The sequence below is a fragment of the Rhagoletis zephyria genome, unplaced genomic scaffold (genome assembly GCF_001687245.7).
Source record: "Rhagoletis zephyria isolate East Lansing unplaced genomic scaffold, Rhagoletis_zephyria_1.1 Rzeph_scaffold_00140, whole genome shotgun sequence".
Classification (NCBI taxonomy): Eukaryota; Metazoa; Arthropoda; class Insecta; order Diptera; family Tephritidae; genus Rhagoletis; species Rhagoletis zephyria.
Genome location: NW_016157224.1, coordinates 400176 through 406175, shown reverse-complemented (window position 1 = coordinate 406175; position 6000 = coordinate 400176). Strand labels below are relative to the sequence as shown.

Sequence of the window (6000 nt, the reverse complement as noted above, 5' to 3'; positions counted from 1 at the left end):
ACCGATATTTTTATCGATTTTGTTGTCGATATTTTTATCGATATTTTTATTGGTTTTGTTACCAATATTTTTATCGTTTTTTCTATTGATATTGTTATCGCTTTTGTTATCGATATTTTTATGGGTTTTGTTATCGATATTATTATCGCTTTTGATATCGATATTTTTATCGATTTTGTTATCGGTTTTGTTATCGATTTTGTTATCGATTATTTATCGAGTTTGTTATGGATATTTTCATAGATTTTTTTATTGATATTTTTATCGATTGGTTTATCGATATTTTATATCGATTTTGTTATCGATATTTTTTTAGGTTTAGTTGTCGATTTTTTTTTTGAGATTTGTTCGTCTGAATATGAGATCGTTCTGTACTTTATTGATACTTTTTCGTAATTAAGAAAAATCAAAATTTATATTTTGCGTTTAACAGCATTCGAACCCGAGTCTTCCCGAAAGTTAACAAATAGTAACAAGTATCTCTGCGCCCTTAGCTACAACCACAACATGTAAATGTGTTTTCAAATGTTCAGTTTGAATTAAATTTCTTTCAAGCGCTCAAACAATTTTATATTAAGTTTTTTCAATAAATATCTTTTCTGTTCAAAATTTCAAATCTTTAAATCTCAGTAAGCTGTAGAAAAAAACAATGGTATAAAATTAAAATAAAAATAGGGCTTTCGCTTATATTCTCATTGAGTTCTTTTCACTTAGAAGTATGTAAATTTGTAAAATTTTGGAAAACCCCTTTTTTTCTTAGTGTGTGATTTCGTTTTTGACTTGGATATGCTCTTAACCATACCACGTATTCTACGTTTAAATATAGCGGCTGTATCTCCGATACAGCCTGCAGACCAAGGCGAAGGCGCTGGACTGTTCCCTTTTTTTGTTTGTTTTTAATCCGTTGCACATTAATATAAAAAACGTACAATTAAAGCCCATAATAAGACGTAAGAAATACATTTTTTATCATTAAGTTTCGTTAAAAGGTTTCGAAGATACAGCACTTTAAAGAAACGTATGTATGACGTTTTCTTAAAATTTAAGTCCCGTGTAAATAGGCAACCCTACGTCATATCGGCAAAATATGCTGCACGTATATTCATGTCACCTAGACCTTCAATTTTCCCAACTTTCATCCAAATCCTTAGAGATCGCGCACAGAGGTTGCCGCGGTGACATGAAATGACTCACATTAAAAATGAGGTGGCAACTCTATTTAGAAATACGCCAGGATGGAGAGTATATATTTTTAGTGTATATCTGTGTATACATATATGCTCGATGAAATTAATGAGATAAAAGTTTGTATTAAAAAAAAAACGTGTTAACCCTCATAGAAAATATTTCTGGATTTAAAATCTCACAAGTGTCTCTCGTTTGAAATCCATATTAAATTGTTTTAGTTAAATTTTGTAAATTTTTGTGAATTCGAAAGTAAGTGGCAAGCTTGCAGTAATATCCTAAGGCATAACACCTACTATATAGGCAAATAATTGTTTAAGAGCTTTCTTTTCGTACCCATAAATAATAATATCGTATCTTAATTAAAAAAAAATAATATTTAAAAAATATACGATGGAAAATAGGTAGCAACTCACACACACTTCTCAAATATTTCTGAATTGGGTTTTTTTTTAATAATTTCAATATGATAGATTATCTGAATGCCAAATTGCATCGAAATTGTTAGAGCCGTTTCTGAGAAACCTATGGATATATGTATATGTATATATACATGAATTACTCGTTTAAATTAATAAGAATAAGAGACAAAATTTCGAACCCCCGCCCGTCCCAAAAAAAAAAAATTCTGAATCCCCCGCTGTCTGCTTTCTGCTTCCATAAGGCGATTGCGCCTTTGTTAAAGTAAGAGAGATTCAGCACGGAAGTGGTAAGAACCGCTGCGGGGTATTTACTTATGTGTTAGTGTATTTAAATACAAACATATGTACATAACTGAGAATACTTTCGTACTATTTGAATATCCCTCCCACTAAAATTTACTACTAACTCTTTCATACCAACTCAAATACACATTAATTTATATACATACATAGCATTTCTACAAATTCGCCTGCTCGCAAGAATGACTTCCACTGAACCATTCATTTATGCATTGATTTGACGACCATCGATTCAAACATTTCAAACGTCAATCCGTGTGTCAATTTAGCCATACACAACAGCGCGTTTGTATGTAAGTTTGTATACATGCAGCCATGGCTTTCCATGCTGTCCTGCCTTGATTTTCTTTTTCGTTATTTGCGCCCAACAATGTAAATAGATACATGGAATATGCAATATTTGTTCTCGCAAGTAACCAGATCTCGCTACTGTAGTTAGTAGCTGGCGCGTAAACTTAGGCATTTATTTTATTTATTCATTTCATTGGCTTACTTCGCTTGCATTTCTTATATTGTTTTCGTTCCCCATGCGCGACCCACCATCGGCCGATCTGCAACCAACCAATGTTGCAGCCATGACCCACTTTGGCGCACATGAACTTAATTTGATTTCCCTAATTTTTTCTATTAGCAACTACTTAAGTAAGCGTGTGTTTAGTTTTATTTTTAGACTTATTTGTATCTATGTACAGTGGTGGAAAAATAAATAGGGACACGACATTTTAACAAATTTTTCCTATTTGTCTTTTGTTTATTTAATATTTATTATTTTTTTATAAAGGTATACTTAATTGTCCAACAAAAACCGTATAAATTCATATTTCAAACTTTGCGCAAAAATTATGAAAATTCTGCAAACTTGCATCTAAATTTTCAACTTTTTAATCTGATTTTTTAGAACTTTTTTGAGTATGTAGTTTTATAGCCCATTAAATTTTGGTAGATTGAAGTGTAAGTTTTAAGTTGCTAAAAAATCACGTTGGTTTTTAGCTTGGACATTTTTTTAACGCATTTTCTTCTGTACAAAGTATGTTCGAAATTTTTTTTTGTATGGAAAAAAAGTGCGTAATACATTCAGAATAAAAATTCTCAAAAATCAACGCGATTTTTAGGGAACTTCTAACTTGCCCTTTATTCTACCAAAATTTAAAATTGAGGGGCTATAAAACTACATACTCAGAAATATTCCTAAAAATCTGATTAAAAAGTTGAAAATATGCAATATTGCAGAATTTTTATAATTTTTGTACAAAGTTTGAAATATGAATTTATACGGCTTTTGTTAGATAATGAAGTATACTTTTATAAAAAACTAATAAATATTAAACAAACAAAATAACAGTTTATTTTTATTTTTATTTATTTTTCCACCACTGTACATACAGTGGCGGTCAAAAATGGATGAATGGTGTTTCGTTTTTAATATTTACAAGTTTTTCAAGCCAAATTTTTTTTGATATTTTTTTTTATAAAAATATGGTTCATGCTATAACCAAAACTGTGTAAATCACACTCTCAAACTTTATACTGAACTTAGAAAAATTCCACAAATTTTTATCTAAATTTCTAACTTTTTAAGCAGAATCTTTAGACATTTTTTTCTGTATGCAGTTAACAAGATCATAAGATTCTAGTAAAATTATTGATTTAAAAAAATTAGTTTTTTGTTAATTTGATTTTCTTATTCTCATAGAAGTTTTTTTTTACTGCCCTTCTTTTTGCAGGCACTATCCCAGCCACCCCCGAGAACATAACCGTCACCTTTCTCACACCGACAACAGTGCGCGTTTCCTGGCAAACGATGATCGATTTGAATGCGCATCCAATTGAAAAGTATATTGTCACATATAAACCAGCGGATGACAGGTATGTAAATAAGGCGAACAATAATGATATTTGTATGTGTGTAGAAATTTACCCCAAAGCGGCTGAGCGAACAGCTGTGGATAATCTAAATTTAGAAAAAAACATGCGAGTAGTATTTTTGTATGTAGTTTCGACATTTCAGTGGCAAAATTGAAATATGAATGTCTTTCGAAGAGAAATCACCTCAAATGCCCATGACGCCTAGCTGCTTGTATTTAGTACCTTTACCCTATACAAAACTTCATATACATACATACACTGCGTCGCTTTTTGTCCTCAACTAACCAGCCAAATATTTGTACACCTGCTTTTAACACCGTATGCCATGTAATTTGCTATATTTGTTATTATTGTAGTCATTTTTCAATGCTTTATCACTTTTTATGATATTTTATTGTTGTAGTTATAGTTGCAGTAATAGCTGTTGTTGTTGTTGTTTGTCGTCACTGCATGCAATTGCCCTTTTCGTTTGTTCACTTGACATTTACAAGTGGCAACGCGATTGTGATATTTTTATATGAGTACACATACATATATTAAACGTAATGTTGTTGTTGTTGTTGTACACCTACTATAGTAAAACTACAACGAAAATGTGTTGCCTTTGTTGGCTGGCATTTATTTGGCTTGACATGACGTGGACGCAGAAGCAGAAGCAGACACTGGCTGTTTGTGGCACGAGTGTCACTTTTATGGCTCGCCAGCCACGAAAATACTTTGTCGCACTGGTAGATATGCACGAATTTTGTTTTAAATTGCATTTCACTTCATTTGCCCATTTGGCGCTTTTACTCAAAACATGCTACATACAATGTTCCAAATATTCATCCTCATTGCGAGAGTCGTGTCGAATGCAAGTCGTTTTTCGAGAGTCGAATCGTATCGAAAATTTCACGTCATTGCCTGAAATTTCCACTCGACTACTGTATTCAAATGGAAAAACTTGGCAGCACTGTATAGTTTTCGACGATTTTCATTGTTTACTTATCCAGTCGTACAATTTAGCCCAATTTACGACTTACGTAATGAGGCTGATTAACCATTTAGCATTGTGTTGCAATAGTGTGAGTGTAAGCGTTTTAGGACGCTGTAACCATTTAATTAGCTGCTGGGAAGGACGAAAGAATTTGAGATGTTTATGAAATTTTGAATAAAAAAAGTAAGCTTTAAGGATTTTTTCTCGATTTTCAAATTTTGGACTCCACAATCCCCTCGAAGAAAAAATCGAACAATTTACGAGCTTTCGCTTCTTGACTTTTTAAAAATTTGACGTTAATATGCTAAAATTACTTATAAGTGCATATGAAGTCAGATAAATTAACAAATTAAACGATGTGGAGAGTTTTAGTGTTCGTCATCAGGCATTTTTGAATAGCAAAAATAACAAAATATGAAAATTTTGGTCACAATCCGAAATTTCACTTTTGGTTGGCATTGAACCACATGTCCGTCTGTAACAAGGTGGTGTACATACATACATATATAACGTATCCGCCACGGTGGACAGTGGTCGAAATATCAAAAAAGCGTTTTCGATGTCGCTGATTACGATTTTGCATTAGCAACTTCTACTTAAAAAAGATTGAAGTGTAATGAAAAATGGAAAAATTCATATTAAAATATATCATTTAACTCGTTAACTAATTTGGTCTTTAATTTCCAAAAATGTTTTCGAAATGAAGATTTCGTAGACCTCTCCCTGATTTCACTACCATGCTACAAAAACAAAAAAATTTCAAAACACACGAAGCAATGGGCCAAATACAGTAAAGCTGGATTTTTAGTTTTTCACTCTGACGACAAGATTTTTTTTCTAAAGGACTTTGAAATTTTAAAAATATGATTAATTAAAAAAATTATTTAAAAAATCAGTGAAATGCACAATAACAATATGGGTACCAAATAAAAGAGAAAATTCTGTAGAATAAAAAAAATAAAGTTTTTTTGGTACACAAGGACAAATAAGTATTGAAAATTCGCTTTTAATTAATTTTATTAGTCCTTAATATATATATTTTTTTTAAAACAAATCTTGCAAATTTTTAAGGATATTCAAGGATAAAATTTTAAAAAGAAATTTTCCATACCCATTCGTCGTTATGAACCAAAAAGTTTTTTATATTCTGATTTTCTCTTTTATTTGATACTCACATAGTTACTCCACATTGCACTGAAATTTTTTAATAATTTTTTAAATAATTTTTTTTTTTGAAATTTCAAAGTTCTT

At 31.0% G+C, this 6000-nt stretch overlaps 1 protein-coding gene across 1 annotated transcript in view; it reads left to right on the top strand.

The window, feature by feature from the left end:
• Positions 1-6000, top strand: part of LOC108381730 (uncharacterized) — an 80590-nt gene that overhangs the window by 24488 nt on the left and 50102 nt on the right. Inside the window, exon 2 of the mRNA XM_017638141.1 lies at positions 3632-3773. Within this exon, the coding sequence (XP_017493630.1) occupies positions 3632-3773 (142 nt within the window). The remainder of the gene's footprint in view (positions 1-3631; positions 3774-6000) is intronic.